The sequence below is a fragment of the Scyliorhinus canicula genome, chromosome 19 (assembly GCF_902713615.1).
Source record: "Scyliorhinus canicula chromosome 19, sScyCan1.1, whole genome shotgun sequence".
Classification (NCBI taxonomy): domain Eukaryota; kingdom Metazoa; phylum Chordata; class Chondrichthyes; order Carcharhiniformes; family Scyliorhinidae; genus Scyliorhinus; species Scyliorhinus canicula.
The window spans coordinates 105,872,012-105,898,059 of record NC_052164.1 but is presented as its reverse complement, the minus strand read 5'-3'; the positions used below and the strand labels follow the sequence as shown (position 1 = coordinate 105,898,059).

At 53.4% G+C, this 26,048-nt stretch overlaps 1 protein-coding gene across 2 annotated transcripts; it reads left to right on the top strand.

Annotated features, from left to right (window-relative positions):
• The first annotated feature begins 4,376 nt into the window (after positions 1-4,376).
• Positions 4,377-24,333, top strand: LOC119954475 (transmembrane immune signaling adaptor TYROBP). 2 transcript variants are annotated; one of them, XM_038779736.1, is made up of 6 exons: positions 4,379-4,644; positions 5,756-5,779; positions 5,863-6,081; positions 8,134-8,262; positions 17,962-18,050; positions 23,345-24,333. In XM_038779736.1, the coding sequence occupies exons 1-6, from the start codon at positions 4,599-4,601 to the stop codon at positions 23,390-23,392; spliced, it is 555 nt and encodes a 184-aa protein (XP_038635664.1). In that variant the 5' UTR covers positions 4,379-4,598; the 3' UTR covers positions 23,393-24,333. The 2 variants fall into 2 exon arrangements, with proteins under 2 accessions (XP_038635665.1, XP_038635664.1); XM_038779737.1 differs by lacking the exon at positions 8,134-8,262 and having other exon boundaries at positions 4,377-4,644.
• The last annotated feature ends 1,715 nt before the right edge of the window (positions 24,334-26,048 follow it).

Here is a 26,048-nt window from a genome sequence, read left to right as displayed (position 1 = left end):
CATTCAGCATCTCCCTCCCTCAGTCAGCATCTCCCTCCCTCAGTCAGCATCTCCCTCCCTCATTCAGCATCTCCCTCCCTCAGTCAGCATCTCCCTCCCTCAGTCAGCATCTCCCTCCCTCAGTCAGCATCTCCCTCCCTCAGTCAGCTCCCCGTCCCTCAGTCAGCATCTCCCTCCCTCAGTCAGCATCTCCGTCCCTCAGTCAGCATCTCCCTCCCTCAGTCAGCATCTCCCTCCCTCAGTCAGCATCTCCCTCCCTCAGTCAGCATCTCCCTCCCTCAGTCAGCATCTCCCTCCCTCAGTCAGCATCTCCCTCCCTCAGTCAGCATCTCCCTCCCTCAGTCAGCAGCTCCCTCCCTCAGTCAGCATCTCCCTCCCTCAGTCAGCATCTCAGTCCCTCAGTCAGCATCTCCCTCCCTCAGTCAGCATCTCCCTCCCTCAGTCAGCATCTCCCTCCCTCAGTCAGCTCCCCGTCCCTCAGTCAGCATCTCCCGTCCCTCAGTCAGCATCTCCGTCCCTCAGTCAGCATCTCCCTCCCTCAGTCAGCATCTCCCTCCCTCAGTCAGCATCTCCCTCCCTCAGTCAGCATCTCCCTCCCTCAGTCAGCATCTCCCTCCCTCAGTCAGCATCTCCGTGTCCTGGGGGTTGATGAACCATCGGGGACTTACCGGGGAGCTGTTTTCTGGTAGCCAGCGGATGTCGGGCGAGTACTCTGTTGACCGGTTTAAGAAACTGTCCTTTCAGCTTATCCATGGCCGGATCGTAATCTTTTTCCTCCCTGATCATCGCGTAGGCCGCCATGCCCACGCTGGAGTGGAGGATGTGAAGCTTCTGTGCCATGGTGGTGGGGGGGGCTGTTTGCAGACGCCAGGTATCCCTCGAAACATGCCAGCCAATGTTTAAAGATTTCTGAAGTGTTCGGAGTTTGCGGGCTGATGCTGAGGCATTCGGGCTTGATCCGGAACTCCATCTTCAAAATTCTAGCTTATTAAATTGATGAGCCATCAATCGGACGAGAGACGAGTTGCTGTACAAGAGTTAGGCTTTAATAAGCTGGAAGTTAGCCCTGCGGTCGACTACAGTAAATGGCCGACCGCCGGGCATTCTGGGTATTTATACCTCGCTCTGGAGGCGGGGTTAACTCAGCCTCTCGACCAATCGGGGAGCCGTCACATGACTGGTCTCAACCAATCGGTCAAGAGGCACATGACCGACCAGGGCCAATGGTAAGCCAGTGTTCTGCACCAATGGCAGACAGCTATGCTAATCATATCACCACAGGGCTTAAACAAACAAATTCATGGCCCTTGAGTGCAAGTTCCAAGTAAAATAAAACGGCCCTCCTGCTGATTAACTTCTGTCTCTCCCCATCTTCCTCCCCATTCCCTAACCCCGTGATTCTTTTGATTCAGAGTTGCCGGAGGGCGGGATCGATGGGCTGGTTAGACAGGCAGAACATTGGCAAATGGAATTTAACCCTGAAAAGTGTGAGGTGATGCAATCTGGGAAGATACAATGAATGGTCAGAGCCTAGGAAGTACAGAGGATCAGAGAGATCTGGGTCTGCAGGTTCACAGATCTCTGAACAGGACAGGTAGATAAGGTGGTTAAGAAGGCTGATGGGATTCTTGCCTTTATTAACCGAGACATTGGATATAAAAGCAGGGAGATTATGCTGGAGCTATACAAAACGCTGGTCAAGCCACAGTTGGAGTATTGTGTGCATGTTCTGGTCACCACACTATAGGAAGTGATTGTACTGGGGAGGGTGCAGAGGAGATTCACCAGGATGTTGTCTGGCTGGACCGTTTCAGTCATAAAGAGAGACTGGTTAGAACATAGAACATAGAACAGTACAGCACAGAACAGGCCCTTCAGCCCTCGATGTTGTGCCGAGCAATGATCACCCTACTCAAACCCACGTATCCACCCTATACCCGTAACCCAACAACCCCCCCTTAACCTTACTTTAATTAGGACACTACGGGCAATTTAGCAAGGCCAATCCACCTAACCCGCACATCTTTGGACTGTGGGAGGAAACCGGAGCACCCGGAGGAAACCCACGCACACACGGGGAGGACGTGCAGACTCCGCACAGACAGTGACCCAGCCGGGAATCGAACCTGGGACCCTGGAGCTGTGAAGCATTTATGCTAACCACCATGCTACCCTGCTGCCCCGGGCTGGAGTTGTTTTCCTTGGAGCGGAGAAGGCTGAGGGAGGATATGATTGAGGTGTATAAAATTATGAGGGACGTGGATAGGGTGGGCAGGAAGAAGGTTTTGCCCCTTCAGGGAGGGGTCAAAACCAGGAGACACAGATCGAAGGTGAGGGACAGGAGATTTAGAGGGGATGTGAGGGAAAACCTTTTCACCCAGAGGGTGGTGGGAGTCTGGAACTCGCTGCCTGAAAGGGGGGTGGAGGCAGAGACCCTCAGAACATTGAAGTATTTAGCTGAGCAGTTGGAACTCAATAGTTTACAAGGCTGTGGGACAGACGCTTGATCACCAGTGCGACACAATAGGATGGGAATAGAGGGATACGGACCTAGGAAGTGTAGAAGATTGTAGTTTAGTTGGGCAGCATGGGCGGCACAGGCTTGGAGGGCCGAAGGGCCTCTTCCTGTGTGTGGTGAATGTAACTTGGTAATTCACACTGTATCTTTGTAATCGCAGTAGCGTTATCCGACCACTAGGGGGCGTAGCTCTGGGAATGCTCAGGAGTTTTTACGGGGCTCCACCCTTGGAGGGAAATGCTGTTTGCAGCGTCGGCCCTAGGGTTGCTGGCGACCCGGGGAAGCGATGGAGGGGGGGGGGGGGCGGACGGAGGGGGGGGGGGGCGGACGGAGGGGGGGGGGGGGGGACGGAGGGGGGGGGCGGACGGAGGGGGGGGGGACGAGGGGGGGGGCGGCGGGAGGGCGGCCACCGCGCATGCGCTGGTTGGCACCGGCCCAACTGCGCATGCGCGGGACCTGAGTCTCTGGCGCCCCCTAGCACATGGCGCCCTGGGCGACTGCCCGAGTTGCCGGTACCTTGGGCCGGCCCTGCCTGTTTGAGGATGTGGGATGTGATGTGCTGAACCCTTAGGGACAGGGAGGTTTCTGAAGGGAACCTATGCTCACCAGTTGTTGTTGTGCTGTGATGCCAGCAGGGGGTGGTGTTTCCTGAAAATTCATTTAATGCAGAGCAGCACTGCCCCCTGCTGTCTACTCATTGCACCCACAGGAGTTTGGCCACCATTTGGAGTCAACTTTCAAACTTTATAAAAGTGCCAACTGGTGCCATTTAAGATGGGCCTAGTCCTAATTGCACATGACCACTAGAATCAGATGCGTTTTTACAACAATCCATCAGATTCATGGCTATTGGTGAGATTGGTTTGAATTCCAAAGTCAGCACGTGGCGCAGTGGTTAGCACTGCTGCCTCACGGCACCGAAGTCCCAGGATCGATCCCGGCTGCGTGTCACTGTCCGTGTGGAGTTTGCACATTCTCCCCGTGTCTGTGTGGGTCTCACCCCCACCCCGAACCCCTCGATTAGATTCCAGTCTGTAACTCACTCCCGGGTATCTGTTATTCTATAAATAAACCACCCCGAACCCCTCGATTAGATTCCAGTCTGTAACTCACAGGTATCTGTTATTCTATATATAAACTACCCTGAACCCCTCGATTAGATTCCAGTCTGTAACTCACTCCTGGGTACCTGTTATTCTATATATAAACACCCCGAACCCCTCGATTAGATTCCAGTCTGTAACGCACTCCCGGGTATCTGTATTCTATATATAACCACCCTGAACCCCTCGATTAGATTCCAGACTGTAACTCACTCCCGGGTATCTGTTATTCTATATATAAACCACCCTGAACCCCTCGATTAGATTTCAGTCTGTAACTCACTCCCGGGTATCTGTTATTCTATATATAAACCACCCTGAACCCCTCGATTAGATTCCAGACTGTAACTCACTCCCGGGTATCTGTTATTCTATATATAAACCACCCTGAACCCCTCGATTAGATTCCAGACTGTAACTCACTCCCGGGTATCTGTTATTCTATATATAAACCACCCTGAACCCCTCGATTAGATTCCAGTCTGTACTCACTCCCGGGTATCTGTTATTCTATATATAAACCATCCCGAACACCTCGATTAGATTCCAGTCTGTAACTCACTCCCGGGTATCTGTTATTTTAGATTTGTTTACATGGATTTGAACACTGAGAAAGTATTGTTTAGTTTGGAAGGTATGTATGGAAACTCTAGACTGCGGAGGGAGTTAGTTTGCAGCTTTTTGTATCTGGGTTGAGTTGTTGGTGACGAGTTTGTGGTCTGATCTCGTCTCTTTGCTCCAGCTCTTGTTTCCTGTTCAATATGCAGAAACTCAACAACAGCAGCTCGTACGCTGCAAACCGGAGCAAACTAGAGGGACGGTTACAGACTCATACATCCCGAGATACAATCTGCTTAAACTCAGTCAACCTCTCTTAATGTTTCTTTTCCACTTTCTGATAGTTTAAAACAAACTTTCAGCGTTTGACCAGGTGAAGAGAAGCAAGTCAGATTCTGCCAGTCTATCTGACTGTCGAGATGAAGAGAATATTATCCACATTGGTCACAATCTCATTGCTATTCGGTGAGTTCAGCTTCTGCTCAGCATGAAGATTGAGACAAATAATTTTTTGCACCTTTGTTGGGTTAATATTGTTGATTAATTTTAATCAGTGCTGCACTGTCAGAGGGTCAGTACTGAGGGAGTGCCGCACTGTCAGAAGGGTCAGTACTGAGGGAGTGCCGCACTGTCAGAGGGTCAGTACTGAGGGAGTGCCGCACTGTCAGAGGGTCAGTACTGAGGGAGTGCTGCACTGTCAGAGGGTCAGTACTGAGGGAGTGCCGCACTGTCAGAGGGTCAGTACTGAGGGAGTGCCGCACTGTCAGAGGGTCAGTACTGAGGGAGTGCTGCGCTGTCAGAGGGTCAGTACTGAGGGAGTGCGGCACTGTCAGAGGGTCAGTACTGAGGGAGTGCCGCACTGTCAGAGGGTCAGTACTGAGGGAGTGCTGCACTGTCAGAGGGTCAGTACTGAGGGAGTGCTGCACTGTCAGAGGGTCAGTACTGAGGGAGTGCCGCACTGTCAGAGGGTCAGTACTGAGGGAGTGCTGCACTGTCAAAGGGTCAGTACTGAAGGAGTGCCGCACTGTCAGAGGGTCAGTACTGAGGGGGTGCCGCACTGTCAGAGGGTCAGTACTGAGGGAGTGCTGCACTGGCAGAGGGTCAGTACTGAAGGAGTGCCGCACTGTCAGAGGGTCAGTACTGAGGGAGTGCTGCACTGTCAGAGGGTCAGTACTGAGGGAGTGCCGCACTGTCAGAGGGTCAGTGCTGAGGGAGCGCCGCACTGTTGGATGTGCCACCTCTTTGCTAGCCTTGTCTACCCTCTCAGGGTGATTTAGAATATGCTATGGTGCTATTGCAAAAAGAAGAGGCGATCTCCTGATGTCCTGGCCATCATTTATAAGTTTTTATTTTTATTTTTTTATGAATTTAGGGTACCCAATTCATTTTTTCCAATTAAGGGGCAATTTAGATATTTTACTTTGAATAGAGTGTTTTGCTGTTGACAATTTTGCTGACTTGCTGCCTCTCCTGATGCCGGGGAGGGGCAGGGGGAGGGTGCGGAGACCCCCCCAATATGTAAAAGTTGTTGAAAAATTAAAAATGTTGCTAAGTTTACTTCTTTCCATTGTTCCAGGTGTCACAGCCGCCGAGGCAGAGGGTGAGTAAACTTTAATCAAACAAATTCTGAAATTGTTTCATGGTGAGAAAATAGTCCTGATTCAGACTTTGTTTATTTTGTAGGTAAAGTGACAATTGATGGAACCTCAGTCATCTTACATTGTCCCCAAATCTTCAAGGCTGACAGTATTTCCTGGTATAAAATCGATAAAGACGGAAATGAAAAGGTTGAAGGAGGAAATGGATACGAATTCACAATACTTGATTACAGTGAATCTGATGATGGGGGATATGGATGTAAAGATGCTGCATCAAAGTACAAGTTTTACATCAAAGTGAAAGGTAATTCCTGATTCATGGACAAGTTTAGAAATGAGATTGTAAATGTGAAAGGGGACATACAGTAAATGTTGGCAGTGAAGAGTCTGGTTGGAAAAACAGGTTTCCAGTTTAATCAGATTTGACCTCAGCTAATTTACCGGATCGTCTTTGAGTTTCTTTTTTATTAATAAATTCAGAGTGCCCAATTCAATTTTTCCAATTAAGGGGCAATTTAGCATGGCCAATCCACCTACCCTGCACATCTTTTGGGTTGTGGGTGTGAAGCCCACGCAGACACGGGGAGAATGTGCAAACTCCACACGGACAGTGACCCAGGGCCGGGATTCGAACCCGGGTCCTCAGCGCCGTAGGCAGCAATGCTAACCACTAGGCCACCATGCTGCCCTGTCTTTCAGTTTCTTGATGATCTGTTTGGTTTATTCACCTTTCTGCTATCACACATGTTCCTGTAATTCTTTTACATCCTCTGGATCTTCCAAATGAGCAACTTGATACGGCAACACAGTTTCTGATTTCAGGGAAGTGCCCTGTGCTGTCCTTGAACTCTCTCACCACTGATCTCTGCATCTATCCAATGATAATAGTTCTTCATGGCATATTCAATTGAACTGTACTGGGAGTTGGAGACAGGCCTTGCTGCTGAGAATTTTCTTCAATCTTGGGACTTGTTTAGATTCTTGTTGATTCTGGAGATCACGGTGAAGCACATGTTCCCAGTCACCTGGACCAGTGCTTGGAATCATGGCCATGATCGGAGTGTGAGGCGACACAGGTTTTGCTCCAGAATTGGATTGGATTGGATTTGTTTATTGTCACGTGTACCGAGAAAAGTATTTTTCAGCGAGTAGCTCAAACAGATCATTTAGTACGTGAAGAGAAAAGAAAATACATAATAGGGCAACAACAAGGTACACAATTTAAATATATAGACCCCGGCATCGGATGAAGCATACAGGGTGTAGTGTTAATGAGGTCAGTCCATAAGAGGGTCATATAGGAGTCTGGTGACAGCGGGGAAGAAGCTGTTTTTGAGTCTGTTCGTCCGTGTTCTCAGACTTCTGTATCTCCTGCCCAATAGAAGAAGTTGGAAGAGTGAGTAAGCCGGGTGGGAGGGATCCTTGATTATGCTGCCCGCTTTCCCCCGGCAGCGGGAGGTGTAGATGGGGTCAATGGGTGGGAGGCAGGTTTGTGTGATGGAGTGGGCTGTGTCCATGACTCTCTGATGTTTCTTGCGGTCTTGGGCCGAGCAGTTGCCATACCAGGCTCTGATGCAGTCAGATAGGATGCTTTCTATGGTGCATCTGTAAAACTTGGTAAGAGTCAATGTGGACATGCCGAATTTCCTTAGTTTCCTGAGGAAGTATAGGCGCTGTTGTGCTTTCTTGGTGATAGCGTCGACGTGGGTGGACCAGGACAGATTTTTGGAGATGTGCACCCCTAGGAATTTGAAGCTGTCAACCATCTCCACCTCAGTCCCGTTGATGCTGACAGGGGTGTGTATGATGACCAGCTCCTTAGTTTTATTGATGTTGAGGGATAGATTGTTGTTGTTACGCCACTCCACTTGGTTCCCAATCTCCCTCCTGCATTCTGACTCGTCGTTGTTTGATCAAACTTATCAGATTTAATGGTCGATCAAACTTGATTAACCTGATAATGCATTTCAGATCATTTGCTGTAAATATTCTGAAGGTGTTAACAAAAGATAGGAATGGAGTTTGCACATTCTCCCCGTGTCTGCGTGGGTCTCACCCCCACAACCCAAAGATGTGCCGGGCGGGCGGATTGGCTAAATTACCCCTTCATTGGGAAAATGAAAAGAAAAGGAATGGATGGGAACTGAGTTAGAAACTCTGAATGAAGGTGTATGAACAGCAATGATGACCAATCGGTTGAAGCTTCTGAGTTAGAAAGGAAACTCTGAATGAAGGTGTATGAACAGCAATGATGACCAATCGGTTGAAGCTTCTGTTTCTGTATCAATTCTATAACATTCTGCCAGGGGAAGTCCGTTACAATCTGATTATTAAATTGTTTTTCTCTCTCTGACAGTTTGTAAAGGCTGCATTGAGCTAAACACAGGGACAGTTATTGGAATTATCAGTGGAGATTTGCTGGTCACCTTCTTGGTCGCTTTGTCAGTTTATTGTTTTGCCAAGAGGAAAGGAACTGCTTCTAAAGGTTGGATTTTATTTTATTTTATTTTTAAAATATATTGGAACATAGAACATAGAACAGTACAGCACAGAACAGGCCCTTCGGCCCTCGATGTTGTGCCGAGCAATGATCACCCTACTCAAACCCACGTATCCACCCTATACCTGTAACCCAACAACCCCTCCCCCCCTTAACCTTACTTATTAGGACACTACGGGCAATTTTAGCATGGCCAATCCACCTAACCCGCACATCTTTGGACTGTGGGAGGAAACCGGAGCACCCGGAGGAAACCCACGCACACAGGGGGAGGACGTGCAGACTCCACACAGACAGTGACCCAGCCGGGAAACGAACCTGGGACCCTGGAGCTGTGAAGCATTTATGCTAACCACCATGCTACCCTGCTGCCCCTAATATTTTATTCCAAACACACACGAACACATCAACATAGCACAAAATAAACAACGTGCATGCAGCTTGTTCAATCCTCCCTCCCTCCTTCTCCATGACAAACATTTCCTGAAACACAGAATTTGAATGTGAATTAGTTTTTGGAGCTGGCGAGGAGCTGGGTTAGGGGTTTGTCCCTGTCCACACTCTGAGCTCTGGCTTTGTAATTCAGAAAAAGTAATCAAAACTGAAAAAAATATAAAAAACAGCCGCCTCTCTGGGCAATCTTTAGCTTCTCCAGCCTAAGAAATTCATACAAATCTCCCAACCGAGCTGTGACCCCCGGCAGCGATGCTAACCCCCAGTTCAGTATCTGTCGCCCCCGGCAGCGATGCTGACCCCCAGTTCAGTATCTGTCGCCCCCGGCAGCGATGCTGACCCCAGTTCAGTATCTGTGACCCCCCCGGCAGCGATGCTGACCCCAGTTCAGTATCTGTGACCCCGGCAGCAATGCTGTCGCCCCCGGCAGCGATGCTGACCCCCAGTTCAGTATCTGTGACCCCCCCAGCAGCGATGCTGACCCCAGTTCAGTATCTGTGACCCCGGCAGCAATGCTGTCGCCCCCGGCAGCGATGCTGTCGCCCCCGGCAGCGATGCTGACCCCCAGTTCAGTATCTGTGACCCCGGCAGCGATGCTGACCCCCAGTTCAGTATCTGTGACCCCCCCCAGCAGCGATGCTGACCCCCAGTTCAGTAGTATCTGTTGCCAGGCAATCAGAGAGGCTGAGGCCTCGCCAGCTGCCCCCTTTCCCCTCCCGCAGCCCCAATGCCTCTGACACCCCCAAAGATCACCACCATAGGGCCCAGGGTCATCCTGACCCCCACGACCTGTGCAAACTCTCAAACACCACCTCGCAAAAGCTTCCCAACTTTGCACGCTCCCCAAAATCTGTGAACATGATTCACCGGTTCCCCTCCACAACTCTCCACCCGGGAAAAGCCCACCTATCCGGATCCTATTTTAAATCCTTGTTAATCTACGTCCTGGTTTCCTGAACCAAGGATTAACACATGTCAGGGATTATTAAAATAATTGTGAAGCTACTGAATGGAAAATCCTTTCTCATTCACTCACTTCCTGAAAAGGAGCTCGCAGCCCTTAGCCGATCGATATGTGACTCCAGTCCACCAGCCTCGAAAATAGCTCAGTAAATTATTCAAACTTGTTCTTTTAAAATAAAACAGAAGCTGCTGGATAAACCCAGCCAGTCTGGCCGTGTCTGTGGAGAGAGGAACAGGGTTTTGAGTTCGATGTAACTTTCTGTCAGATCTGAAGAGTCAACCAGACTTGAAGCCTTGGCCTTGTCGCTCTCTCTGCACCGTCACTACCGGACCCGCTGAGCTGATCTCACATTTCCAGCACCCAACGTATTTTGTTTCTCCAAATATATTGAGCGCGGTTGAGCAATTGCCGGCACAGATCCAGGCACACTGGGTGAATCCCGGGAAAACACCATTCAGCTCATTTAAATAATGGCACCAGACTCACCCAGTGTCCGGACTCCGGACTCACCCAGTGCCCGGACTCACCCAGTGTCCGGACTCCGGACTCACCCAGTGTCCGGACTCCGGACTCACCCAGTGTCCGAACTCCGGACTCACCCAGTGTCCGGACTCACCCAGTGTCCGAACTCTGGACTCACCCAGTGTCCGGACTCACCCAGTGTCCGAACTCTGGACTCACCCAGTGCCCGGACTCACCCAGTGTCCGGACTCCAGACTCACCCAGTGTCCGGACTCACCCAGTGTCCGGACTCCGGACTCACCCAGTGTCCGAACTCCGGACTCACCCAGTGTCCGGACTCCGGACTCACCCAGTGTCCGAACTCTGGACTCACCCAGTGTCCGGACTCACCCAGTGTCCGGACTCCGGACTCACCCAGTGTCCGAACTCCGGACTCACCCAGTGTCCGGACTCCGGACTCACCCAGTGTCCGGACTCTGGACTCACCCAGTGCCCGGACTCACCCAGTGCCCGGACTCACCCAGTGTCCGGACTCCGGACTCACCCAGTGCCCGGACTCACCCAGTGTCCGGACTCCGGACTCACCCAGTGTCCGGACTCCGGACTCACCCAGTGTCCAGACTCACCCAGTGTCCGGACTCCGGACTCACCCAGTGTCCGGACTCCGGACTCACCCAGTGCCCGGACTCACCCAGTGCCCGGACTCACCCAGTGTCCGGACTCCGGACTCACCCAGTGCCCGGACTCACCCAGTGCCCGGACTCACCCAGTGTCCGGACTCCGGACTCACCCAGTGCCCGGACTCACCCAGTGTCCGGACTCCGGACTCACCCAGTGCCCGGACTCACCCAGTGTCCGGACTCACCCAGTGTCCGGACTCACCCAGTGTCCGGACTCCAGACTCACCCAGTGTCCGAACTCCGGACTCACCCAGTGTCCGAACTCCGGACTCACCCAGTGTCCGGACTCACCCAGTGTCCGGACTCACCCAGTGTCCGAACTCCGGACTCAGCCAGTGTCCGGACTCATCCAGTGTCTGGACTCACCCAGTGTCCGGACTCACCCAGTGTCCGAACTCCGGACTCACCCAGTGTCCGGACTCCAGACTCACCCAGTGCCCGGACTCACCCAGTATCCGGACTCCGGACTCACCCAGTGTCCGAACTCCGGACTCACCCAGTGTCCGGACTCCGGACTCACCCAGTGTCCGAACTCACCCAGTGTCCGGACTCACCCAGTGTCCGAACTCCGAACTCACCCAGTGTCCGGACTCACCCAGTGTCCGAACTCCGGACTCACCCAGTGTCCGAACTCACCCAGTGCCCGGACTCACCCAGTGTCCGAACTCACCCAGTGTCCGGATTCCGGACTCACCCAGTGCCCGGACTCACCCAGTGTCCGGACTCACCCAGTGTCCGGATTCCGGACTCACCCAGTGTCCGGACTCACCCAGTGTCCGGACTCACCCAGTGTCCGGATTCCGGACTCACCCAGTGCCCGGACTCACCCAGTGCCCGGACTCACCCAGTGTCCGGATTCCGGACTCACCCAGTGTCCGGACTCACCCAGTGTCCGGATTCCGGACTCACCCAGTGTCCGGACTCACCCAGTGCCCGGACTCCGGACTCACCCAGTGCCCGGACTCCGGACTCACCCAGTGTCCGGACTCCGGACTCACCCAGTGCCCGGACTCACCCAGTGTCCGGACTCACCCAGTGCCCGGACTCCGGACTCACCCAGTGCCCGGACTCCGGACTCACCCAGTGTCCGAACTCCGGACTCACCCAGTGTCTGAACTCCGGACTCACCCAGTGTCCAGACTCACCCAGTGTCTGGACTCACCCAGTGTCCGGATTCCGGACTCACCCAGTGTCCGGACTCCAGACTCACCCAGTGCCCGGACTCACCCAGTGTCCGAACTCCGGACTCACCCAGTGTCCGGACTCCAGACTCACCCAGTGCCCGGACTCACCCAGTGTCCGGACTCCGGACTCACCCAGTGTCCGAACTCCGGACTCACCCAGTGTCCGGACTCCGGACTCACCCAGTGTCCGAACTCACCCAGTGTCCAGACTCACCCAGTGCCCGGACTCACCCAGTGTCCGAACTCCGGACTCACCCAGTGCCCGGACTCACCCAGTGTCCGAACTCACCCAGTGTCCGGACTCACCCAGTGTCCGGATTCCGGACTCACCCAGTGTCCGAACTCCGGACTCACCCAGTGTCCGGACTCACCCAGTGCCCGGACTCCGGACTCACCCAGTGTCCGAACTCCGGACTCACCCAGTGTCCGGACTCCGGACTCACCCAGTGTCCGGACTCACCCAGTGCCCGGACTCCGGACTCACCCAGTGTCCGGACTCACCCAGTGCCCGGACTCCGGACTCACCCAGTGTCCGGACTCCGGACTCACCCAGTGCCCGGACTCACCCAGTGTCCGGACTCCGGACTCACCCAGTGTCCGAACTCCGGACTCACCCAGTGTCCGAACTCCGGACTCACCCAGTGTCCGAACTCCGGACTCACCCGGTGTCCAGACTCACCCTGTGTCCGGACTCACCCAGTGTCCAGACTCACCCAGTGTCCAGACTCACCCAGTGTCCGAACTCCGGACTCACCCAGTGCCCGGACTCACCCAGTGTCCGGACTCATCCAGTGTCCGAACTCCGGACTCACCCAGTGTCCGAACTCTGGACTCACCCTGTGCCCGGACTCACCCAGTGTCCGGACTCCGGACTCACCCAGTGTCCGAACTCCGGACTCACCCAGTGTCCGGACTCCGGACTCACCCAGTGTCCGGACTCCGGACTCACCCAGTGTCCGGACTCCGGACTCACCCAGTGTCCGGACTCACCCAGTGTCCGAACTCCGGACTCACCCAGTGTCCGGACTCCAGACTCACCCAGTGCCCGGACTCACCCAGTGTCCGGACTCCGGACTCACCCAGTGTCCGAACTCCGGACTCACCCAGTGTCCGGACTCCAGACTCACCCAGTGCCCGGACTCACCCAGTGTCCGAACTCCGGACTCACCCAGTGTCCGAACTCCGGACTCACCCAGTGCCCGGACTCACCCAGTGCCCGGACTCACCCAGTGCCCGGACTCACCCAGTGCCCGGACTCACCCAGTGTCCGAACTCCGGACTCACCCAGTGCCCGGACTCACCCAGTGTCCGGACTCCGGACTCACCCAGTGTCCAGACTCACCCAGTGCCCTGACTCACCCAGTGTCCGGACTCCGGACTCACCCAGTGTCCAGACTCACCCAGTGCCCTGACTCACCCAGTGTCCGGACTCCGGACTCACCCAGTGCCCGGACTCACCCAGTGTCCGAACTCCGGACTCACCCAGTGTCCAGACTCACCCAGTGTCCGAACTCCGGACTCACCCGGTGTCCGGACTCACCCAGTGTCCGGACTCACCCAGTGTCCGAACTCCGGACTCACCCAGTGTCCGGACTCACCCAGTGTCCGGACTCACCCAGTGTCCGAACTCCGGACTCACCCAGTGTCCGGACTCACCCAGTGTCCGGACTCACCCAGTGTCCGGACTCACCCAGTGTCCGGACTCCGGACTCACCCAGTGTCCGAACTCCGGACTCACCCAGTGTCCGAACTCCGGACTCACCCAGTGTCCGGACTCACCCAGTGTCCGGACTCCGGACTCACCCAGTGTCCGAACTCCGGACTCACCCAGTGTCCGGACTCACCCAGTGTCCGAACTCTGGACTCACCCAGTGTCCGGACTCACCCAGTGTCCGGACTCACCCAGTGCCCGGACTCACCCAGTGCCCGGACTCACCCAGTGCCCGGACTCACCCAGTGTCCGAACTCCGGACTCACCCAGTGTCCGGACTCCGGACTCACCCAGTGTCCGGACTCACCCGGTGTCCGGACTCACCCAGTGTCCGAACTCCGGACTCACCCAGTGTCCGGACTCCGGACTCACCCAGTGTCCGGACTCACCCGGTGTCCGGACTCACCCAGTGTCCGAACTCCGGACTCACCCAGTGTCCGGACTCCGGACTCACCCAGTGTCCGGACTCACCCAGTGTCCGGACTCACCCAGTGCCCGGACTCACCCAGTGCCCGGACTCACCCAGTGTCCGAACTCACCCGGTGTCCGGACTCACCCAGTGTCCGGACTCACCCAGTGTCCGAACTCCGGACTCACCCAGTGTCCGGACTCCGGACTCACCCAGTGTCCGGACTCACCCAGTGTCCGGACTCACCCAGTGCCCGGACTCACCCAGTGCCCGGACTCACCCGGTGTCCGGACTCACCCAGTGTCCGAACTCCGGACTCACCCAGTGTCCAGACTCACCCAGTGTCCGGACTCTGGACTCACCCAGTGTCCGAACTCTGGACTCACCCAGTGTCCGAACTCCGGACTCACCCAGTGTCCGGACTCACCCAGTGTCCGGACTCCGGACTCACCCAGTGTCCGAACTCCGGACTCACCCAGTGTCCGGACTCACCCAGTGTCCGAACTCCAGACTCACCCAGTGTCCGGACTCACCCAGTGTCCGGACTCCGGACTCACCCAGTGTCCGAACTCCGGACTCACCCAGTGTCCGAACTCCGGACTCACCCAGTGTCCGGACTCACCCAGTGTCCGGACTCCGGACTCACCCAGTGTCCGAACTCCGGACTCACCCAGTGTCCGGACTCACCCAGTGTCCGGACTCCGGACTCACCCAGTGTCCGAACTCTGGACTCACCCAGTGTCCGGACTCACCCGGTGTCCGGACTCACCCAGTGTCCGAACTCACCCAGTGTCCAGACTCACCCAGTGCCCGGACTCACCCAGTGTCCGAACTCCGGACTCACCCAGTGCCCGGACTCACCCAGTGCCCGGACTCACCCAGTGTCCGAACTCCGGACTCACCCAGTGTCCGGACTCCGGACTCACCCAGTGTCCGGACTCACCCGGTGTCCGGACTCACCCAGTGTCCGAACTCCGGACTCACCCAGTGTCCAGACTCACCCAGTGTCCGGACTCTGGACTCACCCAGTGTCCGAACTCTGGACTCACCCAGTGTCCGAACTCTGGACTCACCCAGTGTCCGGACTCACCCGGTGTCCGGACTCACCGGACTTACTGGTCCAAACAAACATAGACCAGGTGTAATTGCTCTGGGGGGGGGGGGGGGCTTGCCGGCCATTAGAGACCCCCAGGTGGTTGGGGACATGGCAGGGTGGCACCCTGGCACCTTAGCACTGCCACCTGCCACAGCCTGGGTGCTCAACTGGCATTTACAGGGTTCCAAGGCAGGAAGAAATGGCAAAGTGCCATTGGATAACTGGCTGATTCTTAGCGCTGCAACCATCAAGGGACAATCCGCCAAACACACCCAAAAGCTGAATCGTGCCCTATTACTTTCAGCCTTGAACTAAATGGTTTGCTCGGCCATTTCTGAGGGTAGTTAAGAGTCAACCACATTACTGTGGTTCTGGATTCACATGTAGGACAGACCAGGTAAGGTCAGCAGATTCCCTCCCCTAAAGAACATTAGTGAACCGGATGAGTTTGTAGGACAATCGTTAATGGTTTCATGGTCATCATTACTACAACTAACTTGTTTCATAGATTTTAAAACATGAATTGATTTCAATTCCCCCAGAAACCATGAAGGGTTTTAAACTCCGAGTTCCAGCCTGGTATTAGGGTGCTACACTAGACACAGCACTGCCTGGGATACTGGACAAAAAACACAATCATTTATTTTAATTTTGTAAGACTGTCCTCACGGCGCCGAGGTCCCAGGTTCGATCCCGACCCCGGGTCACTGTCCGTGTGGAGTTTGCACATTCTCCCTGTGTCGGCATGGGTCTCACCCCCTCAGCCCAAAAGATGTGCAGGTTACGTAGATTGGTCACGCTAAATTGTTCCTTAATTGGAAACAAAATAATTATATACTCTAAATTTAAAAAAGAAATGTGTAAGACTGTGAGGAAAGTAGTGATTCTGCACAAAATAGGGAAATGCTTTGTTGAAACAATCTTTATTATTAACATAGGATTAAACATACTTTAACATCATGCAAGAAATAGCTCACAATTACTAGTGAAACAATGCTTCACAATAAAATGAAACACTTCAATTCCTAATTGCTACATTTTTATCTCCTATCAAGCAAAATCCATCTCAGGTCAAAACCCACTTTCAAATACAGTTAACAAACACAGGAGTGTTTGCTCCATAGAGATTTCTTGGAGAAACTGCTTTGAGAGAGAGATCCTTCAGGAAACAACCTGCAGTTTCTTGCCTGTCAAACTACTGTTTAACTTCCAGCATTTGGCAAAAGATTCCGTTCTGTTCACAGCAAAATGTGAACTGAAATTCATACCTGACTGCTTCAGCCCTGGCTCCTCCCATTAAGTACATCATCTCTGTCCCACTAACTGGGTTATGATCATTTACAGGGGCTAAGCACAATGTCTCTAATTATCTACGCCCCAAGGAACCTTCGTCATATAAACAAAATTCCATCAGCCAAACCTCAGGTAAATGGTAATGATTTATTTTTTTAAAGGTGTTAATTCCACCTCTGTAGCCAAAGCGTCTGTTTTTTAAACCAGAACATTAAATAATATTGCTGCAACAGCCACATACTAACGCTAACCCAGACTTTCCAGCATTACTGCACCAGGTACATAAATTACAATATATCTCTGAAACACCTACATCATCACACTGGGACTCTTATCAGCCTAGTGACATCAGCATAATGGCCGATCTAACCCCGTGCTGTACCTGTTCTGGGAGTGTTTGATGGGGACAGTGTAGAGGGAGCTTTACTCTGTATCTAACCCCGTGTTGTACCTGTCCTGGGAGTGTTTGATGGGGACAGTGTAGAGGGAGCTTTACTCTGTATCTAACCCCGTGCTCTACCTGTCCTGGGAGTGTTTGATGGGGACAGTGTAGAGGGAGCTTTACTCTGTATCTAACCCCATGCTGTACCTGTCCTGGGAGTGTTTGATGGGGACAGTGTAGAGGGAGCTTTACTCTGTATCTAACCCCGTGCTGTACCTGTCCTGGGAGTGTTTGATGGGGACAGTGTAGAGGGAGCTTTACTCTGTATCTAACCCCGTGCTGTACCTATCCTGGGAGTGTTTGATGGGGACAGTGTAGAGGGAGCTTTACTCTGTATCTAACCCCGTGCTGTACCTGTCCTGGGAGTATTTGATGGGGACAGTATAGAGGGAGCTTTACACTGTATCTAACCCCGTGCTATACCTGTCCTGGGAGTGTTTGACGGGGACAGTGTAGAGGGAGCTTTGCTCTGTATCTAACCCCGTGCTGTACCTGTCCTGGGAGTGTTTGATGGGGACAGTGTAGAGGGAGCTTTGCTCTGTATCTAACCCCGCGCTGTACCTGTCCTGGGAGAGTTTGATGGGGACAGTGTAGAGGGAGCTTTACTCTGTATCTAACCCCGTGCTGTACCTGTCCTGGGACTGTTTGATGGGGACAGTGTAGAGGGAGCTTTACTCTGTATCTAACCCCGTGCTGTACCTGTCCTGGGGAGTGTTTGATGGGAACAGTGTAGAGGGAGTTTTACACTGCATCTAACCCCGTGCTGTACCTGTCCTGGGAGTGTTTGATGGGGACAGTGTAGAGGGAGCTTTACTCTGTATCTAACCCCGTGCTGTACCTGTCCTGGGAGTGTTTGATGGGGACAATGTAGAGGGAGTTTTACAGTAACTTCATTGCAGTGTTAATGTAAGCCTACTTGTGACACTAGTAAAGATTATTATTATTATATGCCCTGGTGAGAATTTCCAACAATTTCTGTTTTTCTCGCAGATTACCGTCACGAGCAATTAGGAGCTCAGAATGTTCCTCTGGGTCGGGGACCGAACATTGCAGCTTCCCACCAACAATCCGAATATGCGGTAAATCCAGTGAAATGTTGACTTCAATATTGGGCGCTTGGCAAAGCCTCTGTTTATTATATTAACACATCTCGTGCACATTTCCCCAAAACATGCCCAACATGATCATCCTGAGTGGCTGCAGTGTCAGAGGGTCAGTACTGAGGGAGAGCCGCACTGTCAGAGGGTCAGTACTGAGGGAGTGCTGCACTGTCAGAGGGTCAGTACTGAGGGAGTGCCGCACTGTCAGAGGGTCAGTACTGAGGGAGTGCTGCACTGTCAGAGGGTCAGTACTGAGGGAGTGCCCGCACTGTCAGAGGGTCAGTACTGAGGGAGTGCTGCACTGTCAGAGGGTCAGTACTGAGGGAGTGCCGCACTGTCAGAGGGTCAGTACTGAGGGAGTGCCGCACTGTCAGAGGGTCAGTACTGAGGGAGTGCTGCACTGTCAGAGGGTCAGTACTGAGGGAGTGCCGCACTGTCAGAGGGTCAGTACTGAGGGAGTGCCGCACTGTCAGAGGGTCAGTACTGAGGGAGTGCTGCACTGTCAGAGGGTCAGTACTGAGGGAGTGCCTGCACTGTCAGAGGGTCAGTACTGAGGGAGTGCCGCACTGTCAGAGGGTCAGTACTGAGGGAGTGCTGCACTGTCAGAGGGTCAGTACTGAGGGAGTGCCGCACTGTCAGAGGGTCAGTACTGAGGGAGTGCTGCACTGTCAGAGGGTCAGTACTGAGGGAGTGCCGCACTGTCAGAGGGTCAGTACTGAGGGAGTACCGCACTGTCAGAGGGTCAGTACTGAGGGAGTGCTGCACTGTCAGAGGGTCAGTACTGAGGGAGTGCTGCACTGTCAGAGGGTCAGTACTGAGGGAGTGCCGCACTGTCAGAGGGTCAGTACTGAGGGAGTGCCGCACTGTCAGAGGGTCAGTACTGAGGGAGTGCTGCACTGTCAGAGGGTCAGTACTGAGGGAGTGCCGCACTGTCAGAGGGTCAGTACTGAGGGAGTGCTGCACTGTCAGAGGGTCAGTACTGAGGGAGTGCCGCACTGTCAGAGGGTCAGTACTGAGGGAGTGCCTGCACTGTCAGAGGGTCAGTACTGAGGGAGTGCCGCACTGTCAGAGGGTCAGTACTGAGGGAGCTGCCGCACTGTCAGAGGGTCAGTACTGAGGGAGTGCTACACTGTCAGAGGGTCAGTACTGAGGGAGTGCCGCACTGTCAGAGGGTCAGTACTGAGGGAGTGCCGCACTGTCAGAGGGTCAGTACTGAGGGAGTGCCGCACTGTCAGAGGGTCAGTACTGAGGGAGTGCTGCACTGTCAGAGGGTCAGTACTGAGGGAGTGCCGCACTGTCAGAGGGTCAGTACTGAGGGAGTGCCGCACTGTCAGAGGGTCAGTACTGAGGGAGTGCTGCGCTGTCAGAGGGTCAGTACTGAGGGAGTGCTGCACTGTCAGAGGGTCAGTACTGAGGGAGTGCCGCACTGTCAGAGGGTCAGTACTGAGGGAGTGCCGCACTGTCAGAGGGTCAGTACTGAGGGAGTGCTGCACTGTCAGAGGGTCAGTACTGAGGGAGTGCCGCACTGTCAGAGGGTCAGTACTGAGGGAGTGCTGCACTGTCAGAGGGTCAGTACTGGAGGGAGTGCCGCACTGTCAGAGGGTCAGTACTGAGGGAGTGCTGCACTGTCATAGGGTCAGTATTGAGGGAGTGCCGCACTGTCAGAGGGTCAGTACTGGGGGAGTGCCGCACTGTCAGAGGGTCAGTACTGAGGGAGTGCTGCACTGTCAGAGGGTCAGTACTGAGGGAGTGCCGCACTGTCAGAGGGTCAGTACTGAGGGAGTGCCGCACTGTCAGAGGGTCAGTACTGAGGGAGTGCTGCACTGTCATAGGGTCAGTATTGAGGGAGTGCCGCACTGTCAGAGGGTCAGTACTGAGGGAGTGCCGCACTGTCAGACGGTCAGTACTGAGGGAGTGCCGCACTGTCAGAGGGTCAGTACTGAGGGAGTGCTGCAGCTGTCAGAGGGTCAGTACTGAGGGAGTGCCGCACTGTCAGAGGGTCAGTACTGAGGGAGTGCCGCACTGTCAGAGGGTCAGTACTGAGGGAGTGCCGCACTGTCAGAGGGTCAGTACTGAGGGAGTGCCGCACTGTCAGAGGGTCAGTACTGAGGGAGTGCTGCACTGTCAGAGGGTCAGTACTGAGGGAGTGCCGCACTGTCAGAGGGTCAGTACTGAGGGAGTGCGGCACTGTCAGAGGGTCAGTACTGAGGGAGTGCTGCACTGTCAGAGGGTCAGTAGCTGAGGGAGTGTCCGCACTGTCAGAGGGTCAGTACTGAGGGAGTGCCGCACTGTCAGAGGGTCAGTACTGAGGGAGTGCCGCACTGTCAGAGGGTCAGTACTGAGGGAGTGTCGCACTGTCAGAGGGTCAGTACTGAGGGAGTGCCGCACTGTCAGAGGGTCAGTACTGAGGGAGTGTCGCACTGTCAGAGGGTCAGTACTGAGGGAGTGTCGCACTGTCAGAGGGTCAGTACTGAGGGAGTGCCGCACTGTCAGAGGGTCAGTACTGAGGGAGTGTCGCACTGTCAGAGGGTCAGTACTGAGGGAGTGCCGCACTGTCAGACGGGTCAGTACTGAGGGAGTGCCGCACTGTCAGAGGGTCAGTACTGAGGGAGTGCTGCACTGTCAGAGGGTCAGTACTGAGGGAGTGCTGCACTGTCAGAGGGTCAGTACTGAGGGAGTGCTGCACTGTCAGAGGGTCAGTACTGAGGGAGTGCCGCACTGTCAGAGGGTCAGTACTGAGGGAGTGCCGCACTGTCAGAGGGTCAGTACTGAGGGAGTGCCGCACTGTCAGAGGGTCAGTACTGAGGGAGTGCTGCACTGTCAGAGGGTCAGTACTGAGGGAGTGCTGCACTGTCAGAGGGTCAGTACTGAGGGAGTGCTGCACTGTCAGAGGGTCAGTACTGAGGGAGTGCTGCACTGTCAGAGGGTCAGTACTGAGGGAGTGCCGCACTGTCAGAGGGTCAGTACTGAGGGAGTGCCGCACTGTCAGAGGGTCAGTACTGAGGGAATGCTGCACTGTCAGAGGGTCAGTACTGAGGGAGTGCTGCACTGTCAGAGGGTCAGTACTGAGGGAGTGCCGCACTGTCAGAGGGTCAGTACTGAGGGAGTGCTGCACTGTCAGAGGGTCAGTACTGAGGGAGTGCCGCACTGTCAGAGGGTCAGTACTGAGGGAGTGCCGCACTGTCAGAGGGTCAGTACTGAGGGAGTGCTGCACTGTCAGAGGGTCAGTACTGAGGGAGTGCCTGCACTGTCAGAGGGTCAGTACTGAGGGAGTGCCGCACTGTCAGAGGGTCAGTACTGAGGGAGTGCTGCACTGTCAGAGGGTCAGTACTGAGGGAGTGCTGCACTGTCAGAGGGTCAGTACTGAGGGAGTGCTGCACTGTCAGAGGGTCAGTACTGAGGGAGTGCCGCACTGTCAGAGGGTCAGTACTGAGGGAGTGCTGCACTGTCAGAGGGTCAGTACTGAGGGAGTGCTGCACTGTCAGAGGGTCAGTACTGAGGGAGTGCTGCACTGTCAGAGGGTCAGTACTGAGGGAGTGCCGCACTGTCAGAGGGTCAGTACTGAGGGAGTGCCGCACTGTCAGAGGGTCAGTACTGAGGGAGTGCCGCACTGTCAGAGGGTCAGTACTGAGGGAGTGCCGCACTGTCAGAGGGTCAGTACTGAGGGAGTGCCGCACTGTCAGAGGGTCAGTACTGAGGGCAGTGTCGCACTGTCAGAGGGTCAGTACTGAGGGAGTGCTGCACTGTCAGAGGGTCAGTACTGAGGGAGTGCCGCACTGTCAGAGGGTCAGTACTGAGGGAGTGCCGCACTGTCAGAGGGTCAGTACTGAGGGAGTGCCGCACTGTCAGAGGGTCAGTACTGAGGGAATGCTGCACTGTCAGAGGTTCAGTACTGAGGGAGTGCCGCACTGTCAGAGGGTCAGTACTGAGGGAGTGCCGCACTGTCAGAGGGTCAGTACTGAGGGAGTGCCGCACTGTTAGAGGGTCAGTACTGAGGGAGTGCTGCACTGTCAGAGGGTCAGTACTGAGGGAGTGCTGCGCTGTCAGAGGGTCAGTACTGAGGGAGTGCCGCACTGTCTGAGGGTCAGTACTGAGGGAGTGCTGCACTGTCAGAGGGTCAGTACTGAGGGAGTGCCGCACTGTCAGAGGGTCAGTACTGAGGGAGTGCCGCACTGTCAGAGGGTCAGTACTGAGGGAGTGCGGCACTGTCAGAGGGTCAGTACTGAGGGAGTGCCGCACTGTCAGAGGGTCAGTACTGAGGGAGTGCTGCACTGTCAGAGAGTAAGTACTGAGGGAGCGCCGCACTGTCAGAGGGTCAGTACTGAGGGAGTGCTGCACTGTCAGAGGGTCAGTACTGAGGGAGCGCCGCACTGTCAGAGGGTCAGTACTGAGGGAGTGCTGCACTGTCATAGGGTCAGTACTGAGGGAGTGACGCACTGTCAGAGGGTCAGTACAGAGGGAGTGCTGCACTGTCAGAGGGTCAGTACTGAGGGAGTGCTGCACTGTCAGTGGGTCAGTACTGAGGGAGTACCGCACTGTCAGAGGGTCAGTACTGAGGGAGTGCTGCACTGTCAGAGGGTCAGTACTGAGGGAGTGCCGCACTGTCAGAGGGTCAGTACTGAGGGAGCGCTGCACTGTCAGGGAGTCAGTACTGAGGGAGTGCTGCACTGTCAGAGGGTCAGTACTGAGGGAGTGCCGCACTGTCAGAGGGTCAGTACTGAGGGAGTGCTACACTGTCAGAGGGTCAGTACTGAGGGAGTGCTGCACTTTCAGAGGGTCAGTACTGAGGGAGTGCCACACTGTCAGAGGGTCAGTACTGAGGGAGTGCCGCACTGTCAGAGGGTCAGTACTGAGGGAGTGCCGCACTGTCAGAGGGTCAGTACTGAGGGAGTGCCGCACTGTCAGAGGGTCAGTACTGAGGGAGTGCCGCACTGTCAGAGGGTCAGTACTGAGGGAGTGCCGCACTGTCAGAGGGTCAGTACTGAGGGAGTGCTACACTGTCAGAGGGTCAGTACTGAGGGAGTGCTGCACTGTGGGAGGGTCAGTACTGAGGGAGTGCCGCACTGTGGGAGGGTCAGTACTGAGGGAGTGCTGCACTGTCAGAGGGTCAGTACTGAGGGAGTGCCGCACTGTCAGAGGGTCAGTACTGAGGGAGCGCTGCTTTCTCCTCACCCCAATATCCCCCCCCACTCTGATCCATATCATGTTGTTGTGTAAATATAAGTTTAGCGCCTATACTGATATTTTCCCTTTTTTACGTTTATATGTTTCAGCCAATCAAAAGTGGGCAGCGAGACCTTTATGACAAGTTGCAACGATAATTCTGAGAGAGAGAAATAGGCGAAGAAACAGAATCCCGAAGCCTCTGACCCCTATCAAAAAAGAAAAATATAATCACACCCCAGTTCCTCAATTCCTCTGAAGGGACGGGTTATTTGTCTATATTTTCCGGGGGTATCAGTGACTGACTGGGAAAACCAACCTTTTACTCATGACTGGCAGTAAGGTATTCAACCACAGAGGCATCACCACTGCCTGTACAATTGGCAGGAGAGGTCACTGGAGAGGTCACTGGAGAGGTCACTGGCACCATGATCGCAAATCCTGACCATTCTGAACATGTCTATCAAATCTCTACTCTGACGACAACAATCCCAGCTTCTTCACTGTCTCCATTAACTGAAATCCCCCACCTCAGGAATCATTCTCCAGGGAAATCCCCCACCTCGGGATCCATTCTCCAGGGAACGTGACCTCGATCTGACATCCTTGGGAGCAATGTTTGGGATTCCACATTCAGATCTCGACCTACTCGACCACGGAGAATCCCACCCACAGAGAATCCCACCCACGGAGAATCCCACCCACGGAGAATCCCACCCACGGAGAATCCCACCCAAGATTCCAACTAGGGGATAACCAGTGATCATATTGCTTTCAGATAACTTCTTTACTCTTTTGTTTTATGTCTTTGTTTATGAAGCCCAGAATCAGTCAGATTTGTAAAAGTCTCTCTCTGACCTTTCCCAGAGTATCTGAGTGTTTGGTCAACATTCCTGAGCTCAGTCCTTTCACAGGAGGATTCAGGTGAAGCTTTACAGTGTGGCTGTCATTCCCGGTCAAATATATTTCTCTGATTCTCAGGCTCCGCTTTTGTCTCTGGTTTTTGTTTTTCTGTTTGTGATTCAAGGCCTGTGAAAAGCCTCTACAATTCTACAATTAACAATCTTTATAACTTTATTAAAGGTAGTGAACAAATCTACAGAATGGCGTTTTATTGTTGATGGAAGGGAGAAAGTGTTTATGGATCAGGTGACCTCCACTTGAGAATTGTGGACACCAATTAGCAGGTTCCCATGATTAACCCATTTGCAGTGATCACTGCCCAACAGGACCAACCCTTTCCATTCCATGGCATTAGGGCACAGTCTGAGAACTGTGACAAATGGCTCACTGACCGACATCTCAAAACATCCTGGAGTGTAAGGGAACACTCAGCACTCACCTTGCCTGGAACCAACAGCACTGAAGCCAAACCAGGTAGATCAGTGCCTTTGAAACAGTGAAGACGCAACAACCCCCTCCACGGTCGACAATACGCACTGCACCAACTCACCAAGGCTCCTTCGATAGCACCTTCCACACCTTTGCTCAGCAAAGATTTATACCAACAAAAAGGAAGGACGGAAGAAAGAGGGAAAATCGACCGTGGATATCTAAGGAAATAAGGGAGAGTATCAAATTGAAGGAAAAAGCATATAAAGTGGCAAAGATTGCTGGGAGATTAGAGGACTGGGAAATCTTTAGGGGGCAACAGAAAGCTACTAAAAAGCTATAAAGAAGAGTAAGATAGAGTATGAGAGTAAACTTGCTCAGAATATAAAAACAGACAGTAAAAGTTTTTACAAATATAAAACAAAAAAGAGTGGCTAAGGTAAATATTGGTCCTTTAGAGGATGAGAAGGGAGTTTTAATAATGGGAAATTACAAAATGGCTGAGGAACTGAACAGGTTTTTTGGGTCGGTCTTCACAGTGGAAGACACAAATAACATGCCAGCGACTGATAGAAATGAGGCTATGACAGGTGAGGACCTTGAGAGGATTGTTATCACTAAGGAGGGAGTGATGGGCAAGCTAATGGGGCTAAAGGTAGACAAGTCTCCTAGCCCTGATGGAATGCATCCCAGAGTGCTAAAAGAGATGGCTAGGGAAATTGCAGATGCACTAGTGATAATTTACCGAAATTCACTAGACTCTGGGGTGGTCCCGGTGGATTGGAAATTAGCAAACGTGACACAACTGTTTAAAAAAGGAGGTAGGCAGAAAGCAGGAAATTATAGGCCAGTGAGCTTAACTTCGGTAATAGGGAAGATGCTGGAATCTATCATCAAGGAAGAAATAGCGAGGCATCTGGATAGAAATTGTCCCATTGGGCAGACGCAGCATGGGTTCGTAAAGGGCAGGTCATGCCTAACTAATTTAGTGGAATTTTTTGAGGACATTACCAGTGCAGTAGATAACGGGGAGCCAATGGATGTGGTATATCTGGATTTCCAGAAAGCCTTTGACAAGGTGCCACACAAAAGGTTGCTGCATAAGATAAAGATGCATGGCATTAAGGGTAAAGTAGTAGCATGGATAGAGGATTGGTTAATTAATAGAAAGCAAAGAGTGGGGATTAATGGGTGTTTCTCTGGTTGGCAATCAGTAGCTAGTGGTGTCCCTCAGGGATCCGTGTTGGGCCCACAATTGTTCACAATTTACATAGATGATTTGGAGTTGGGGACCAAGGGCAATGTGTCCAAGTTTGCAGATGACACTAAGATGAGTGGTAAAGCGAAAAGTGCAGAAGATACTGGAAGTCTGCAGAGGGATTTGGATAGGTTAAGTGAATGGGCTAGGGTCTGGCAGATGGAATACAATGTTGACAAATGTGAGGTTATCCATTTTGGTAGGAATAACAGCAAACAGGATTA

Coding starts and splice junctions, on each gene's coding strand:
- LOC119954475 (XM_038779736.1), top strand. CDS start 4,599: ATGAAGAGAATATTATCCACATTGGTCACAATCTCATTGCTATTCG. Junction 5,780..5,862: donor CACAGCCGCCGAGGCAGAGG/GTGAGTAAACTT, acceptor TTTATTTTGTAG/GTAAAGTGACAATTGATGGA. Junction 8,263..17,961: donor GAAAGGAACTGCTTCTAAAG/GTTGGATTTTAT, acceptor TTTTTCTCGCAG/ATTACCGTCACGAGCAATTA.